At 36.6% G+C, this 17778-nt stretch overlaps 1 protein-coding gene across 1 annotated transcript in view; it reads left to right on the top strand.

Annotated features, from left to right (window-relative positions):
- Positions 1 to 17778, top strand: part of NDUFS4 (NADH dehydrogenase (ubiquinone) Fe-S protein 4, 18kDa (NADH-coenzyme Q reductase)) — a 157732-nt gene that overhangs the window by 88516 nt on the left and 51438 nt on the right. The window contains exon 3 of the mRNA XM_006865740.1: positions 12497 to 12669. Coding sequence (XP_006865802.1) covers positions 12497 to 12669 — 173 coding nt within the window. The remainder of the gene's footprint in view (positions 1 to 12496; positions 12670 to 17778) is intronic.

The raw sequence follows: 17778 nt of genomic DNA, 5'->3' as shown, positions 1-17778 counted from the left end.
AATGCTTTGGACATATTGTCAGGAGACAATATGGAGATGGATATCATGTTTGGTAAGGTGGAGGGTCAGAGAAAAAGAGGAAGACTGCCAACGAGATGGATTGGCCAAGTGGCAGCATCGATGGACTCAAGCGTGGCAAAAATAGTGTGGTTGGCCCAATATCAGGCAGTGTTTTGTTCTGCTGTGCATAAGGTCGCTATGAGTTGGTAGGAACTGGATGGCACCTAACAACAACAACAACAATAATAACTATTGTTTTCAGACTCTTGGTGTGGCACTGTGGGCTAATTGGTCAGACTGCAAAGTCATTTGAACTGCAAGGTTGGAGCTCTCCAGCTGCACCTTTGAAACCCTATATACAGGGTCACTATGCATCAGAATGGACTCGATGGCACTTAATAACAACAGCAACTGATGTTGTCAAGGGCTGTGGAGTTTTTTCCTACTTAGTGACCCTGTACAGTGTTTCTGAGGAGCAGCTGGTGGATTTGAACCACAGACCTTGTAGTTTGCACTCCAGTTCTTATTTTCTATACCACATTGTGAAAATTATTTTGTAATAATGGTTAGTGAATTTTACCTTTAAACCAACCTTTTACTTTAGCAATTTGCTCAGTTTTTAATGCTTTCAATTTTCTCTGCAAAGCTCAACGCACAACATATTGTGGCTTCCTTAATTTAGTCTTCGTTCTTGTGTGCTGCCAGACTTCAGCTCTCAGTTGTTACGTCATGTGCTTATCAGGCATCAGTTGTGCTTGTCTTCACACTTTCTCTGCCAGTTATACTTGTCATTATAATTACATAATTAATTTAATATTGTAATCTGGTGCTCTATGAGGACAAAAAGTAAAGGCTTATTTCTATAACAAATTGGTTGAATACTTTGAAAAGATGATAAAGGAGAATTTATAACATTTTCTGTCAAATTAGGTGGAAATAAGGTAGTTGTAAAAGGGAATCAGAAAATATTAGATACGTTTGGACTCAAATGTGTCACAAACATCACTGTGTTCTCATTTCACATTAAAGAAACCAAAAGTTTAATTGTAGATAATGCATTTTCTTAGTGTGTGGAAGAAACAATACCTGGAATGCTACTCCCTGGACCTTCCTTATTCAAAGAAAAGTCCTTGCCCGGATACCAGGCAATTTTTTGAAAGAATGTTCATATAAAACTTTTGAGTTACAAAACTTCAATGTGTGTGTTTGTTCATTTAATTTTGTCTAAAACGTATTTTCATTTAACTGATGAACTGCCAGTTCGTAATATGTCAGAAGAAGAGACTTCTATTGCGCTGTTTAAATTTGTACTTGTATGCTAAATTAATAAGAGATTTTCTTAACACTTTTTACGTGCCTGCTTCCAACCTTGTTTGACCTGCACACCATTGATTTATTGAACCAATGACATTTAGCTTTTGATCCATGTAGTTATTTTCTGATTTCCAGCTTCCTCCCAAGATTTAATTAATTTTGTTTCATGTTTAAACTATCACTTGATTTTAGGAAGTTTATTTATCTTCTCTTCCTTTGCCCTGATGTTTTATTCAGCAATTTTTTCTTATTTAGCTTTCTGCTGACTTTGTTTTTGTACTCATAACTCTTAATGTATGTTATGTGTATGTCAGGCCTTTTAACTTATTACCAGGGGAACTATTAAGTAGTGGCAGATTGGATCTTTTCAAAATATAGTATGCTGTATAAATTGCAATTATCATATGGCCAACCCTTTCTTTTTGGTCCATCATCTTATTTCATCACCTTAGAAACCTAGTAGGTATTCTAATACAGCTGTTTTTATTGTTCTTAGGTTCTGTTGAGTCAGTTCCAACTCATAGTGAATTCGAGTATGACGGAACGGAACACCACATTGTCTAGTGCCATCTTCACTGTCGTTGCTAATGTTTGAGCTCATTGTTACCGCCAGTGTCAGTCCGTCTAGCTGGATGGATATTCTTTTTTGTGACCCTCTACCGAGCATGTTTTTTTACCAATGCAGTTTTCCATTTTATTAAAATTTCTTCATAGTAAACACCCAATGATTGTCAAGATAATCGATCAGCATTACCTTTTGAACTTTTTGGTTATGAATTTTGACCTTTCTTCCTTGAATTTAACTGGCGCAGCAGATCCCCTTGGAAGCCATTGTTTTGATTGACGTTTCCTCTCTGGATTACGTTGGTAAATACAGGACTCGTCACAGTTACAATTTATTCCACAAATTTGCCTTCACTGATTTCTGTCTTGTTCTAAACACTGATGGACAAACCATTTCTGTGTACTAGCTGATCTTCAAGCAGCATTTGATCATTATTTTTTTTAAGTCATTCTAATGGAGTCCTGAGCTCTGGTAGCGTAGTGGTTACAAATCAGGCTGCGAACTTTAAGGCCAGCAGTTCGAAACTACCAGCCGCTCCGCGGGAGAAAGATGAGGCGTTGTGCTCCCGTAAAGATTTACAGCCTCGGAAACCCTGTACAGGGTCGCTATGGGTCGGAACCAACTCGACGGCACTTAGCAACAACAACAGCAGCAATGGAGTCCTGAGGCTGTAGGATAGTGCACTGGACTGCAAGGTTGGTTAGAACTGCAAGGTCGGTGGTTCAAACCCACCAACCCTATACAGGGTCTCTGAATCAGAATTGACTTGACGGCACTGTAGCAACTACAGTAACAACTGGAGTCTGCTATGGTGTAGTAGGGTAAGCTGTGGGCCACTAACCACAAGGTTGGCAGGTCAAACCCATCAGTTGCTCCTTGGAAACCCTATACAGGGTCACAGTGAGTTGCAACTGACTTGATGGCACTTAATAACAACAACAACTGGACTAAGTCAAGTTGAGAGAATTTGTCTGCACCGACCCATTCATTCAGGGACATGATGCTTAACATTTAAACATGTTTGATTTGTTACAAAGCTGTTCATATATGAAGTAGAACCCCAGTAGCAATACTTTTCGACGTAACCTTGTGTGTTGGGCAAGGGGATGGGTTGTTTTGTTTTGTATTCAAATATTACCACCTACTAGAAAACAGTCGTGGTGTGGCACTATAGAATAAGCACTGGACTGCTAACTGCAAGGTTGGCAGTTCAAACCTACCAGCTGCTCCTTGGAAACCCTATACAGGGTCATTATGAGTAGGAAACAGCTCAGTGGCACTTAACAACAACAATTATAAAGCAATATGGTAACCTGCCAGGGACAAATGAAATACCTATAACCATTGACTCAGTTAATTCTCTTACTCAGTGGCTAACCTTAAAGGTTTCATTGTAGTCATGTGTACTTCCACAGCAATAATAGCAGTTTTGTGTTTCAGTAATAAGGAATTGGCTAAGAGATTGTGGCATGTCAATTTAACAGATTGCTACTAGGACCCTTAACTGATGAAGTATGCACACTGGTGAACTACAGAGAAAATAACATTAGCCAAGTGATAGTATTTGAAAAAAAAAAAAAAAAAAAATGTAAAGTAGCTTGTTTGTTATTATGGCTTTAAAACAATTGGTATATATATATATATATGGATGATTGTTGGTAGGTGGTACAGATAAAAACAATGTTAAGGTGTTAAGCGTATGGATATTCTTTTCAATATTTTAGCACATATCTTTTTAATTATCCTGAAATAATCATTTGCCTTTATCCTTGATCAGGTATTTTCTGATACCTTTCTACCCGCAATCAAATGTGATCACTTTTATCTGGCCTTCATATTGAGTACCATATTTTACTTCCTTTCATAACTATAAGGAGTAAATATTTATTGAAAATCACTGTGTAAATATTTAATTCATTTAAACAATGCTATGATGTAGGCTTTGTTGTACATTTTGTTGTACATTTGGAAATTGACATGTAGAAAATGCAAGCAACTTATCATAAGGAGCATAGGTAGCAAATAGTAGAGCTTGAGTTACCCCATGTTTATCTGAATCAAAATGCTCTTAACCAATATTTTATTTCATATTATATGCATAATAATTTCATGATCACTCGCTGTCCCATGATGCACATATTTTGTTGTTGTTGTTAGGTACCATTGAGTCACTACCGATACATAATTATCTTATATGCACAACAGAACAAAACACTGCTGGGTCCTGGACTAACCTCACAGTCGTTGAGCTCAGGACCTGGCAATGTTTTGTTCTGTTCTTCATATAAGGTCACCCCTGAGTCCATCGATGCTGCCACTGTGCCAGTCCATCTCGCTGGGGTCTTCCTCTTTCTCTCCAACCATCCATTTAACCAAACATGATATTTATTCTTCAGGGACTGGTTCCTCCTGATAATATGTCCGAAGTATGAGAGATGAATTCTGGCCATCTTGGCTTCCCAGGTCCCCTCTGGCTATACACCTTCCAACACAGATCTGTTTGTTCTTTTGCCAGTCCATGAAATTTTCAGTATTCTCCTTCAACTCCTTAACTCAAATGCATCAGTTCTTCTACTTTCTTCCTTATTCACTGTCCAACTAACTTATGCATGCATATAAGGTTATTGAAAATATTCTGGCTTGGGTCAGGCACACCTTAGTCCTCAAACTGACCATCTTTTCTCTTCAACACTTTAAAGTAGTCTTGTACAGATTTGCCTAATGCAGTAGGTTGTATGATTTATTGACTGCTGCTTCCATGAGTGTTGGTGGTTGATCGGAGCAAAATGAGGTGTTTGACAACTTCAGTCTTTTCTCCATTTATTTAGATGTTGTTTATTGGTCTAGTGGTAAGGATTTTTGTTTTCTTTACATTGAGATGAAGCCCATATAGAAGACTGACGTCTTCGTTTAGGATCATTGACTCTTGATCCTATGCTACCTCTGGAAATGGTTGAACACTGACTATTTCTTTTTGGTACAGTGACTCTGTATACTCCTTTCATCTTCTTTTGATGCCTTCTGCATCATTCAGTATTTTCCCATAGAATCCTTCAATATACTGCAAGTCAAGTCTTGATATTTTGTTTTGTTTTTTTCAGTTCCCTCAGTTTGAGGAATGCTGAGCACATATTTAACATCCTTAAACTTAGTAGTAAGTTTTGCCTGTATAATCCCTTTTGTTGTTGTTAAGTGCTGTTCAGTCATTGGATTCTGTCTGACTCATTGCACCCCTATATACAGTTTTCAAAGAGCAGCTGATGGGTTTGATTTGCCAACTCTTCATTTAGCGCTTATTCTACACTAGAACACAGTATCACGTGTAGCCCCAACATAGTTAACTTGCATAGTAGAATCTTTCAACTTGGCATAGTAAGATCTTTCTATTTGAATTTAAATTGGTAAGGCACTTATCCAAACAAAGGTAAGTTATGCCTTATTCCTTCATTTTCACGAATATAATAGACTTTCAATATATAATTGCATATTCAGTAAAATAAATTTACTTAACATACGTTGTACTTAGTGTTTTTTACATATATAAGAAAGCTAGTTTTGCATCCCTGTAGGTTTGAAGTGATTTTTTGGTTCTAGTTAACCTTGCTTTGTATTTTATTTCTTAAAACATATTTACCAAAGAAGATGGTAGGATTTTCTGCATTTTGATACCAGCCTCCCTTTATTTGTTCACTGTGTCTTTTTTAAAAGTTGGCTATTTCATGAGGACAGAATTCATAACTATAATGTTGAGCCTTGTGTTGTAAAGGGCTTGGTACCATAGTTGTTGTTATACTAGATACAGAAAAATAGGTTCAGTTAATAAGGAACGTTATTTTTGTGCTATGCAAGCTAATGCATTACAATTATTATTTATTCCTTATTTTCTTATAGTTTTTGTTGTTAAGTTCTGTCTAGACAGTTCCAACCCATTGTAGCCCTATGTAAGGTTTCCAAGGCACGGATGGTAAGCTTGGACGGCTAACTTTGCAGTTCAAACTGACTTTGTAGTAAAGAGCATTAACCTACCGTGCCACACCAGGTCACCTTTACTGGCATGTTGTTGGTGTTGTTAAGTACTGTCAAGTGGCTTCTGACCCATAGCGACCTTGTTTAGGGTTTCCAAGGAGCGGCTGGTGAGCTTGAACCGACGACCTTGAATTTTAAACGGCTTTGCAGTCTGAGGCATTAGCCCACAGCACCATACAAAGACTCCTTTACTAGTGTACTTCTGACTTATTTGAACAGTTTTGATTATATCTGAGTTGCTGTTTGTTCTTGTTAAGTACCATTTCATCAGTTCCAACTCATAGCAATTCTCTATAGGGTTTCTGAAGAATGACTGATTGGTTTGAACCACAGACCTGTGATTTGTAGTCCAGTGCTTATCTTACAGTGCCACACCAGGACCCTACGTACAGTTCTTTTATGGAAAGAATTTTTAGGGGTTATGCTGTCTGCTAACTATCTTTTTAAAATTATAACATTTATTTTGTCAATTTTATTAAATATATATATGAAATCATTTAATTGCGTTTCTTCATTTGAGTGTGGCATAATTGAAAGGAGGTTTTTTTTTGTTTACAGATCTTGAGGTTGTTTTTCTTTTAACATCTTTTATGTTTGAAGTGGAATATATATACAGTTATCAAATTTAGATCAGATAGTAGTTCTAAAATAAACTCAGACATATAATTGATAACTTGTAGCCTATAGTCGACCATGTTCCTATAAGCATGTTTGTACTTAATGTTCTAATAAGTGCTCTGCTTTCAAGACTGATTGATAATTCCAGTTTGATGAGCTTATTACCTGGTAAAAATTGTGGCTTTCTTAAATGTACTGATAGATGTATAAAAGAACAACTGATGGATCTGTAAAAAAAATTCATCCAAAGTGGCTAAAACCTTTCATTTATTTCTCTTTATGCAAGTATAAACTGTTAAGGTTAAGTGGGTGGGGTAACCGGAAGTAATTACTAAGGCCAGTGGCATTTTTGTGGTTTAATAAAGGCAGAAGCTAATTATTCAGTTTTTATTTAAGTGAAATGGTGCCAAAAAGGAGGTTCCTGCAGAGCAGCTGCACTCCTTCAGTGTTACCCTAATTTACCAAAGACACAACTGTCACAAACAAAACTTTTAAACTTGATATATAGCCACAAAAGTAAGGAGGCTTTTGTTTGGAGTGCATGCAGAAGAACTCCTTTATACAAATCAACCGGCAGATGACGGACAATGGTGAAAATTTGATTCTTTGAAGTCATAATAGTCATTGAAATGTGTGAAATTCTGGTATTGAAAAGAGAGCAGCCAGCAAGACTCTAAATCCTGGGTGGTTTCGAGAAGCTTGCTGGGAGGTTTTTCTGCATTTTGACACCAACTTCCCATTGCTTGTTCCTTGCTTCCTTTGTCAAAAAATAAATAAATAAAGTTGAATTCACACAGCATAAATAGGGACCGTTGATAATCGAGTCATACAAATTTTATATGAAAAATAATATTTTATGTTAGAAACAGGCATTTGAAACAATAATAATAATCCATATATATTGACATAATTTCTTAAATTCTGTTTTATGTAGTTAGACTTTTGAAATGGAAGGTCAGCTATTTGCTCTTTCAAATTTTAAATTGTGAACAAGATGGTGCTGAAGAAGTAGTACTTAGAAATAACTATATGTATTTCTTCTGTAGCAGTTCTTGATTTGCATGCCCTTTAAAGTGAATTATGATATATTGTTTGTATTTGTGTTACCATAAAATAGCATATTGTATGTTATTGTGTTTCTGAAACTTTAGCTTATTAAAATAGTGATGATCTCCTACAGTAGGAATATGTTTCACTCTTGAATCAATTGTGTAAAAATGTAAAATTCAGTAAATATATATGCTACCTATAGAAAAACTTGCTTTATTAGAATTTATGGATAATTATTAAAAGTTGAGTCTTAGGTACAATATTAATCTTGAGGTTCCTCAGGTACCAAATTGAAGGCTTCTCATACTTTATATGATTGAACTTCTTGTCATAGAAAATGCATTAATGATTAATAAATTATTGATCTATATTTTACCAATAAAGCAGAGAAATCTGTAAAGGCAGTCTTGAAAAAGTCATAGAGTATTTCTGTCTTTCATAAACAGGATTTTTTAAAATGATAAGTGTTTGGTATTGCAGAAGTAGAAATCTATAGATAAAACCGTTATTCAAAATAGTTGAAAAAGTTTGCGAATGTTTTAAGGGTTATTTTGGACAGTTGAGTCACAGGTAGCTCTGTGAGAACTGCGGGGAAAGCAAAGCATTGAGACACTAGTGCTGAGTCCAACTTACTGCTTTCATAGTTCTTTTCAAGTATTACATTGTTTTAATGGCATCTAGGAGCTTGAGCTTTAGCCCATTGTCTCATAAAGGACAGGTTCTTCTGTCACTAGCTGAAGCCATGTGGATGAAATGATAACAATAGAGTGTCGTAATGCATTTAAAAAGTGTGAGAAATCAGTTTGTCTAGACTAAGAGGGTGCCTACAGGAACTAGGAATTTTCGAGCTTCTCTGCCCTTTAGGTGTCAAGTTATGTGAGAGATGCCAAGCCTTTTTATTCTCTATCTTTGGCAGCAGCCCAACTGAGCTGCAGTACCTTACATGTCTACTGCTGGTGAAAACTGTGATTCTGGGTCTGGACAACTTGGGCTTTAAAAGTCATATTATCTTGAGAACTGTTTGTTCTAATGCCAACTTTCAATTGGGGGGAAATATCAATAAATAATTACCATAATTCAAGGATGTATGGGAACCATTGGTAGTTATGAATTAAAAAACAAAACAAAACACAAAACTCAGCAACATTTTATAGCCATCTGTTTTGAAGGGATTTTTCCATCCTAAAATCATTACATTTTATGGATAGTGGAAATCAGGAAATAAAAACAATTTTACATTCTTAAAAATATTGATTAGTTCTTAAAGAACTCTGGCAGGTATACATCACAATATAGAAGTATATAAAGAAAACAACTCTTCCAAGAAACCCCGGTATTATAGTGGATTATAAGCGAGGCTGCTAACTGAAGGGTCAGTAGTTTGACTATATCAGCTGCTCCTGGAAGGAAGTTGAGGCTTCTGCTCCCATAGAGTTTTATAGCCTTGGAAACCCTACCCAGGGTTGCTATGAGTCAGAACTGACTTGGTGGCACACAACTTCCATCACCATATTTTTCCAGATCCTAAAATAATATAAAATAAAATATGATAATATATATGTCTCATTTACATTAATTAAATTCAACTACCAATTAAGGAGCAGGTACTGAACACTGTCTGTTAATTAGTAATATTTTCATTTCCTAGGTTGTTTACACTTATTTTTGTCTAGTCCTTTATGGGTTTAAGAAATATATGTCTTGCATTTATTTGATTGTGAAAATATAGAATATTACCACATTTACCAATTTTTTTTTTCATATACAATGTAGTGAGATAAATTACATCAATCTTGTTGTGCATCCACTTATCACCAATGTTCTTTGCCATATTTATCATTCTCATAAACAAAACTGTTTTTAGTTTTAATGATAATCTGTAGATTTTTTTTTTAAGAACGTGCTCAATTGTTAAATGTGTATTTGTCACCTTGTTTTACATATACTATAAACCTGTGACTTTGTATGGGGGGGGGGAAGGGGGAGGAAGAAAAGAAAACAGCTAAGACTCTTTGCTATAGTCTCAACTTCCTGAGGAATTAATGTTGAGAGTTTAATTAATGTTGATGTTTATCTGTTCATATATATCTTAATGTAAAGAAAAGGCAAATCGCTCAAAGCTTCAGTTTCTGTGACTTATCTCAGAATGGAAGGGTTTCTGTAGAATTAGAAAAAGACTTTGTTTTCCTTAAGTGCTGTGTGGAGTCAGTTCTGACTCATAATCACCATGTATAAGGTTTCTAAGTTGCAGCTGATGGGCTTGAGCTTCAACTCTAGAGAAATAGAACATATCTGTTTATAGATAGAATATTAAATAGTAGCACTGTAGGATAAGCACTGGATTGCTAATCGCACAATCAGCGATTGAAACCCAAAAGCCCTATACAGGGTTGTTGCTCAGTGTCAAAACTGACATGGTGGCACTAACAACAAGAAAAAAACAGTTGTACATACTATGCTGTTATTGTATTGTTTTGATAGTTCCTCTAAACTGACAAGCTGTGACAAAGTGGTGGTGGTTGGTGATTATGTGCCATAGAGTCGGCTCCGACTCATAGCTACCCTGTACTGGGTTTCTGAGGCTAAGTCTTTTTGGGAGTAGAAGACCTCATCTTTGTTCCACGGAACAGCTGGTAGTTTTGTACTGCTGACCTTGCAGTTCACAGCCCAATTTGTACCACTGCGCTACCAGAGTGCTCCTTGTGACAAAGTAGGTATACCTAATAATTGGTGCAGGTGGAAAGGTATTGGGTTAAGCAGAAGACTGGTTGCCAACTAAAATAACTCTAAATGTTTGTTTTTTAGTCTTTTGGGCATAGTTACTTTTAGAGGCAGAAATAGTCTTGCTGTTTTCCCAGTACATACTACAGCACAAAGTACTTAGGCTAACTCATAATGTAGAGTTATAGACTGGAACTACAGATAAACATTAGTCTGAATTTGGATATACATTATAATGAAATAAAAATTCACAAACTGGGTAAAATTTCCTAGTTTTCACTGGTTTTATATGTTAACATGTATGTTTACTTTTTAGTCTGTTTTCAAGTTTACTGGCTTATTTAAGTTAGCTATGGACTTGTGTTTATCTATGAGAAGTATATGAGTGACAATAGTATGTTACTACTCTGATAGAATAAAGTGTTTTGCCATTGTTGTTGTTATTAATTACCGTGGAGCAAGTTGTGACTCATAGTGACCCTGTATTGGGTTTCTGAGGTGGGGTTGGTGAATTTGAACTGCAGACCTTGCAGTCCAGTGCATTATCCCACAACACTGGTCACCATTAGCACTAAATAAAGAAACCCTGGTGGCCTACTGAGTGACACATACGAATCGGGCTGTGAACCGCAAGGGCAGCAGTTCGAAACTACCAGCTGCTCCGCGGAACAAAGATGAGGCTTTCTGCTCCCGTAAAGATTTACAGCCTTGGAAACCCTGTACAGGGTCCCTGTGAGTCGGAACCGACTCCACGGCACATGACAACAACAACAACCACAAGATTAGCAGTTCAAAGCCACCAGCCACTCCTCAGAAGAAAAAAAATGAACCTTTCTGCTCAATGGCACATAACCCACAGCACTACCACTAAATAGAAACTTAGATTTTGAATTACCTTCTCCATTATTTTATGTCCTGACTGCTAATATTTTTGATAAATATCACTAATCTGGGACATCACCAGTTGAGCATTTATTGATGGATTAAACAAGCAGATAAACATTTACCATGTAGTTCATTCCACCTCATGATAACCCCAATGGTGTCAGAGTAGAACTGTGTTCCATAGAGTTTTAAATGGCTGATTTTTATTTTTAAAACTGTATCACCTGGCCTTTCTTCTTAGGAACCTCTGGATAGACTAGAACATTTAATCTTTGAGTTAGCAGCCAAGCATATTAACTGTTTACAACCCCTAAGGGCTACTATCATAAGAATATTACAATTAATTGATAAGATATAGACACCAAAATTTTTTGCATTCACCAGCTGAGTATTTGTTACTGAGTATAGAAGTGTAGAAAAAGAGAGTCAAGAAAGTTACTATTGTTTTCATCTTCCATTTCCACAAAAAGTATGCAATTCTTTTGGTTTACTTTAAATTAAATTTAAATAAAACCTCTTGGGGAGGTTTTAATGAAGGGCAGTAAACCAGAATGCTAATTAAAATTGTTAGTTGATTTTGTTTACAAAAAAATCTTCAAGCAGGCCTTACTCTGAAGAATGCTTTCTTGCTAGTGATTTGACAGGAGAAATTACTGATATCATATTATCTCTCTGATAACTACTTAGTTACACCTGCTCAGAAAATACAAACTTTTTTTTGGCTACATCTCATCTGTCAGCATAAACTAAATAAAGCCAGATCTAACCCATGGCCTTGACATTGATTCAAACTCAGCATACTCTTCAGGAATTATGGAAACTGCTGTGTAAAAAGGACCAGCAATCTTTATTTTTTTAGAAATGAACCCATTTTTCATTGTTCCTTTCTACTCTTAACACAGTATAAAATTTCCATGTATCAAAATAGCAATTTGTGGTAAAAATAGGAAGATAGTGGGTTAAATATGTTTAAAGAAATGGTTCAGAATATCTGGAAGGCCCAACTCTTTTCGAAGTGATAATTCTTAAGGAACTAATAGTTGTTGCTGAGTGCCGTGGAGTCATTTCTAATTCATAGAGACCCTGTTTAGCGTTTGGAGGAGCGGTTGGTGGGTTTGAACAACCAACCTTGAGGTTAACAGTCCGATGCTTATCCTACATATTTAGAATAAACAGGGAAAGATAAGCCAAAAAGCTAAATTAAAAAAAAATATATAAACAAATCTAAATAGAGTTAGATAAATATATAGAATAACACAAGTGCATTAGTGAGTATGTGGTTTGTTTGAAACATGTTTGTCTGATTGTTTTTTGTAGGATATCACTACTTTAACTGGAGTTCCAGAAGAGCATATCAAAACTAGAAAAGTTAGGATATTTGTTCCTGCACGCAATAACATGCAGTCTGGAGTAAACAACACCAAGAAGTGGAAGATGGATTTTGATACTAGGGAGCGATGGGAAAATCCTTTGATGGGCTGGGCATCAACGTGAGTACTTTGGTTTAACTTGACATTTTTTTTTTTCCACCTCTGTTTTTCTAAGTAGATTTTTCTGTTAAATGCACTGGTTTTCAGACTCATATACAGTACACAGAATGCTTTTTGAGACAGTTTGGTGCCCCAAAACATTTTAAACAAAAACACAGTTGTCCTTGAGGCAGTTCTGTGTGTGCCACAGTAAAACTGTGTTCCATAGTACTTTTTTTTTTTTAAATATTTTATTGTGAATTATATGACAGTTTACATGAGAGAACTTTAGTTTTACATTCATTCCATCGTATATCATTTCATTGCCATGGTTCCAAGCCCCTCCATGGATCATCTTCCGACCAAAGGGTATACCCGTCCTCTGCCCCCCCCCCCCCGCCCCAAGTCTTTGGCCCACAGTCCCTCTCCCTCTCTGGATCTAAAGTCCCCCAGCTGCTTCATCACTCCACGTCATCATCTCTGTCTCCATCTCAGGCATCTCTGCTTCTCTGGGTAGCGTCCCGCTCTCGGCGCCATAGTGTTTTTAATAAATGATTTTTCAAGCCTGTCTTCTAAGGTGACTCTGGGTTGATTCAAGCCACCAACCTTTTGATTAGCACATAGATGGACTGGCTTGGAGGATTTAACAGACTCCTAACCCTGATAACATAGGAGCACTATAAGGTCTACACATGTGCAATATAAAAAACATGACAAATACAACACCTTTAGAGGTCATCTCTGTATACCTTTGGAGTTTTTTTCACAGACTTGCTATGAATACACAGATAAAAAAGTACGTGTATGTTCATTGCTTGAGAAGACAGGCAGTATTAAACTACTTTTACAGAGTTAACTGTGGGTGGTAATTTTGTGACAGCTTGAAATCATAAATGTTTTCTGCACATTTGGGGGGAAGGGGAGAAGCATTGTCATTATGAAAATGGACTTCATGACTGTGAACATGGTTTGATTGTTATTAAGTTGGTTCCAACCCATAGTGATCCTGTATATGGTTTCCAAGGAGCAGCTGGTGAGCTTGAACCACTGATCTTGTGGTTCAAACCGACTTTGCAGTATAGCGCATGAACCCACAGTGCCACACCAGGACTTTGTGAACATGGTTTACGTTTTTAAAATTACCCTTAATAAATATCATTGTTAACTGTGTGTAGGTTTTTTGTTTTTGTTTTCTTTGCATAATTTCAAAAGGGCAATTAAAGATGAATATATTTGATAATAAACCCAACAAAATTTCTTTACCAAATAATTTTTAAATCCTTGTTAAGATATAAATTTCACATGTTAAAAAAAAAAAATTTGTATGTATTTCACTTTCTATATTGGAGTTTCTTCTAATGCTCTTTTAATTGCCTGTAAACCTCAGAGGTAAAATATTTGTGTTTGTGTAAACATAAAATGTTGTTAGGTGCCATCAAGTCTATACCAACTTATAGCAATATTATGCACAACAGAATGAAACACTTCTAGGTCCTGGGCCAACCTCATCATCATTACTACATGATTTTCATACATAGTTGCAGTTGCTACTATGCCAGTCCATCTCCTTGGGAGTGTTTCTCTTTTTTGTTGACCTACCACCTTACCAAGCCTGATGTCCTCCTCCAGGGACTGGTTCCTCCTGGTAATATGTCCAGAGTAGGAGAGACAAAGTCTGGCCATCTGACTTCTAAGGAGCATTCTGGCTGTACTTCTTCCAATACAAATTTGTTTGTTCCTCTGGCAATCCATGGTATTTTAAATACTCTCCTTCAACACCATAACTCACATGCATCAATTCTGAGTATTAGTTCTATGGTCTTCCTTATTCATCATCCAATTTTCATATGCATATGAGGTTATTGAAGGAGCTCTGGTAGCGTAGTGGTTACGAATCGGGCTGCGAACCTTAAGGTCAGCGGTTCGAAACTACCAGCGCGCTCCGCGGGAGAAAGATGAGGCTTTCTACTCCCGTAAAGATTTACACCCTCGGAAACCCTGTACAGGGTCGCTATGGGTCGGAACCGACTCGACGGCACTTAACAACAACAAACATGAGGTTATTGAAAGTACTGTGGCTTGGTCAGGTGCATGTTAGTCCTCAAACTGGCATCTTTGCTCTTGAACACTTAAAAGAGGTCTTGTGCAGCAGATTTGCCTAATGCAATATCATTTATTTCTTGACCGCTGCTTCCATAAGTGTTGATGGTTGATCTGAGCAAAATGAAGTTTTGACAACTCTAATCTTTTCTCCATTTATCTTATTGTTATATGAAGATAGAAAAGCATCCTTTGATTTTTACTGTTTAAATCTCTATAGTACATTTTTGGTTGGGGAGGAAGGATGAGTTGCCCATATTTAGTATGTAGCTAGTTGTCTGAAGTTACTTTTGATTATGAGCTTTATATAAATCTTTAGAACCTTTTATCTGTTAGATTGGTAAGTTTCTTGTAAATGACTTTGATAAAACCCATTGGATACAATAGTTTATTATAATTTCATCACTTTTAATGAATATAACATGAAAATTTAATTTTTTTATTATCAAATTAGTAGCCCTGGTCGTGTAGTGAGTTAAGAGTTGGGTTGTTCATTGCAAAGTTAAGCATTCAGATACACCGACCACTCCATTTATGTGTCAGCTCTCGTAAAGATTTACAGCCGTGGAAAACCTAAGGAGCAGTTCTGTTTTCCTCTGTACTGTGGGGGTCTCTGTAAATTGTATTCAGTGTGGTGGCAGTGGATGGCCTATTATAGAATTATGAATCTGTTGTTCAGCTTCTGGAAGCAGTGGTGTGTGTGCCATACCATCATGGACCTAAAAGATAATCAAATTTAAGCAGAAGTGTACACTTATTTAGATGTTACTTATTCTGTCATGGGAGTTCTGATGTGGCTTTGTAGGATAAGCACTAGACTGCAAGGTTGGTTTGAACTGCGGTTCAAATTCAGCAGCCACTCCTTGTAAACTCTATAGGGTCACTCTGAGTGGAACCAACTTGACAGCCCTTAACAATAGCGTTCTGTTATGGGAGCCTTGGTGTGGTAAGTATAGGGTAAGTACTGGACTGCTAAGCTCAATGTTATTTGTTCAAACTTGCCAGCCACTCTCAGAAACCCTGTGTAGGGTCTTAGGAATTGCAGCTGACTCGAAGGCACACAACATAAACAATCAGACCTTAATAAGTCAGCAAAGTAAATGTCAGGTTTTTCGATCATTCTTTTGCTCATGAATAAGTAGCAAGTACCAGTTACTCCTTGGAAACCCTGTATAGGGTCGCTATGGGTTGGAATTGACTCGATGGCACTTAACAACAACAATAACAACTGCACCAAAAAAGAGGATGATCCCAACAAGATGGATTGACACAGTAGCAGCACAAATGGGCTCAAATATAATGATGATTTTAAGGAAGGCACAGAAACACTCTTTCATTCTGTTGTGCATAGGGTCGCTATGAGTTGAAATTCACTCAGCACCACCTAACAGCAACTAAATGGAATGCAAGTATTCTCTATTACCTTCTTTCTCCATTACACTGCTCCACCATGTTGCAAAACCACATTTTTATCTGCTTTAATGAAATGGTTAGATTTTGTTAATATATGTTTTTAAATGAAGAGTTCTACTTTTCTTCTCTAAGTTATTGCACAAATTATTGTATATGTTCTCATAGATTTAATCAACAAAAGCGTATTTATGATAAGTCAAAAACTCTTACTAAAAAATAGTGGAAACCTTTTTAAACAAAAATACCAAAATGTGAAGATACTATTTTCTTGACATATCTTCTCCATCTAAGTTTATACACCTCCTAAGGTAATATTTTCATCTCACTAACACTTCTCGAAAGAATTCTGTACTCATTGGTTTATACCATGTAAGAATAGCACTTTTGGCATACTCAAGGGACTCAAATCATGATGAACCTGACCTATACTCAGAGAGGTAGTCACTCTAAATACCAATAGAGAGGGAAAGAGTCTTCAAATCAAGTATCAATGCTATCCACTCTGTGCACAGGGTAGATAGGGACGGGCAACTTAGACATTGACTACCTAAAATGAGGGGACAATAAAGGCACGAAGTGACTGGCTTACAAGGTTTCAAGAGGGAGTTTAGTTTAAGAATATGGGGAGAAAGAAAGAATCCCTACTGAATAGCTGTCATCTTGTCTAGATGGGTCTGGTGAAAGGAGATGGGGATAAGATTCGTAAGATTCAATAGTGACTAATTGTTATCATTACTAATCGCGATTGCCACACTTGTAATGGTAGAAGTTTTGTAACAAAAAAAAGGGGGAGTGTTTAATCTTACAGTCCAGAAACAAAGGACCCTAGGACCATCAAGAGAGAAACGCACAAGCAGAATGCGGGACCTTATCCAGAGAAGCAGCAGCGCCAGAGATGGAGTCAGAGATGGGCGCATGGAGAGGGGGAGCGGCTGAGGACTCTAGATTCATCAACTAGGAAGAGAAGGACTAAGCACTGGTGGCCAGGAGCAGACTTTCAGAATATGCCCTTTGGTGATGTAAATTATTATATATGCCTGAGAGGGTGTTTTTGTTTGTGTGTTTTTTAAAAAAAGCTAAAGTGGATAGAGAGAAATACTTTTAACTGATGGTATATGGAGGGGATTATAATCAATGTAATGAAACAAACAAACAAAAAAAGACAGCCTAATAAGACTAGTTCATTGTCAAAAAGAACATCTCAAGATCTGTCTTGAAATGCAATGATATCTGTAATAGAATAATAACCATACCACCACTTTTCAAATTTATGCATGAACCACTAAGTCAGTGGTGATAGAACTGAATTCTACCAGTTTCTTAAGGCTGAAATTGATCAAACATGTAATCAAGATGCATTGATAATTACTGGCGATTGGAATGCAAAAGTTGGAAACAAACAGGAAGGGTTAGTAGTTGAAAAATATGGCCTTGATAGAAAAGATGCTAGAAACCACATGATGCAATTTTTCAAGACAAGTGACTTTCATTACTAATTATTTTCAGCAACATAAACAGCAACTATAAATGTGGACCTCACAAATAGAATACACAGGACTCAAATCAACTACTTCTATGGAAACAGACAATGGAGAAACTCAGTGTAATCACTTAAAA

This window comes from Chrysochloris asiatica, unplaced genomic scaffold (assembly GCF_000296735.1).
Source record: "Chrysochloris asiatica unplaced genomic scaffold, ChrAsi1.0 scaffold00082, whole genome shotgun sequence".
In the NCBI taxonomy this organism is placed as follows: Eukaryota; Metazoa; Chordata; class Mammalia; order Afrosoricida; family Chrysochloridae; genus Chrysochloris; species Chrysochloris asiatica.
Note: the sequence above shows the minus strand (reverse complement) of the source record. Positions and strands in the feature narration are given on the sequence as shown.